The sequence below is a fragment of the Elephantulus edwardii genome, unplaced genomic scaffold, assembly GCF_000299155.1.
Source record: "Elephantulus edwardii isolate Elephantulus edwardi_28Jun2011 unplaced genomic scaffold, EleEdw1.0 scaffold00013, whole genome shotgun sequence".
Classification (NCBI taxonomy): Eukaryota; Metazoa; Chordata; class Mammalia; order Macroscelidea; family Macroscelididae; genus Elephantulus; species Elephantulus edwardii.
In genome coordinates, this window is record NW_006399763.1 from 17,542,726 (window position 1) to 17,543,407 (window position 682).

The 682-nt window shown below is 66.1% G+C and overlaps 1 protein-coding gene across 1 annotated transcript in view; it reads right to left on the minus strand.

Annotated features, from left to right (window-relative positions):
* POU3F2 (POU class 3 homeobox 2) overlaps positions 1–199 on the minus strand; it is a 1,375-nt gene extending 1,176 nt beyond the window's left edge. The window contains exon 1 of the mRNA XM_006881239.1: positions 6–199. Within this exon, the coding sequence (XP_006881301.1) occupies positions 6–199 (194 nt within the window). The remainder of the gene's footprint in view (positions 1–5) is intronic.
* Positions 200–682: the final 483 nt, after the last annotated feature.

Here is a 682-nt window from a genome sequence, read left to right on the forward strand (position 1 = left end):
GGGACAGAGCGGTGATCCACTGGTGAGCGTGGCTGAGCGGGTGCCCGTTGCTCTGCAGCGCGCCGTAGTCGCCCTGCACCAGGCTCTGAGCCTCGCGGTAACCCCCCGCTCCCTGCTGCATGCCTCCTGGCGGCTCGGCGTGCACGATGGAGGCGCTGGAGGTGAGCAGGCTGTAGTGGTTAGACGCTGCGGTCGCCATGACTCTCGGAGCCGGACTGAGCGCGCCGGTTAAAGGAGCCGCGCATTTGACAGTTACTTTTTCGCCTTGGGCTCCCTCTCCGAGCTCGCTTGCTTTCTTTCTCCTTTCTCTCTTGCTCGCTCTTGTTTTCTCTCACTCTCCCCCAGCGGGCAGCTCCGACGCCCGTTCCGACGCCTTCTGTTGCTGCTCCTGCTATCGCTGCTGCTGCCGCCGTCGCCTCCCGCCCTCGCTCTCTTTCTCCTCCTCTCCCTCCTTCTCGCTCTCGCTCACTCTCTGACTCGCTCGCGCTCCCCCCTCTCCCTGCTCTCTCCAGCTCTCTCCCGCTCTCTTGGCAGCTCCGGCTCACAGCGGCACGCGCCTGGGCCCCGCCCCCTCCGCCCCCTCCCATTGGCTCCGCGCCCTTTGATTTACGTGGATACCGCTAGCAACCTCCCAGGCCGGCGCCCCTGATTGGCGCAGAGCTGCCTCCTCCCTCTCCCCTCT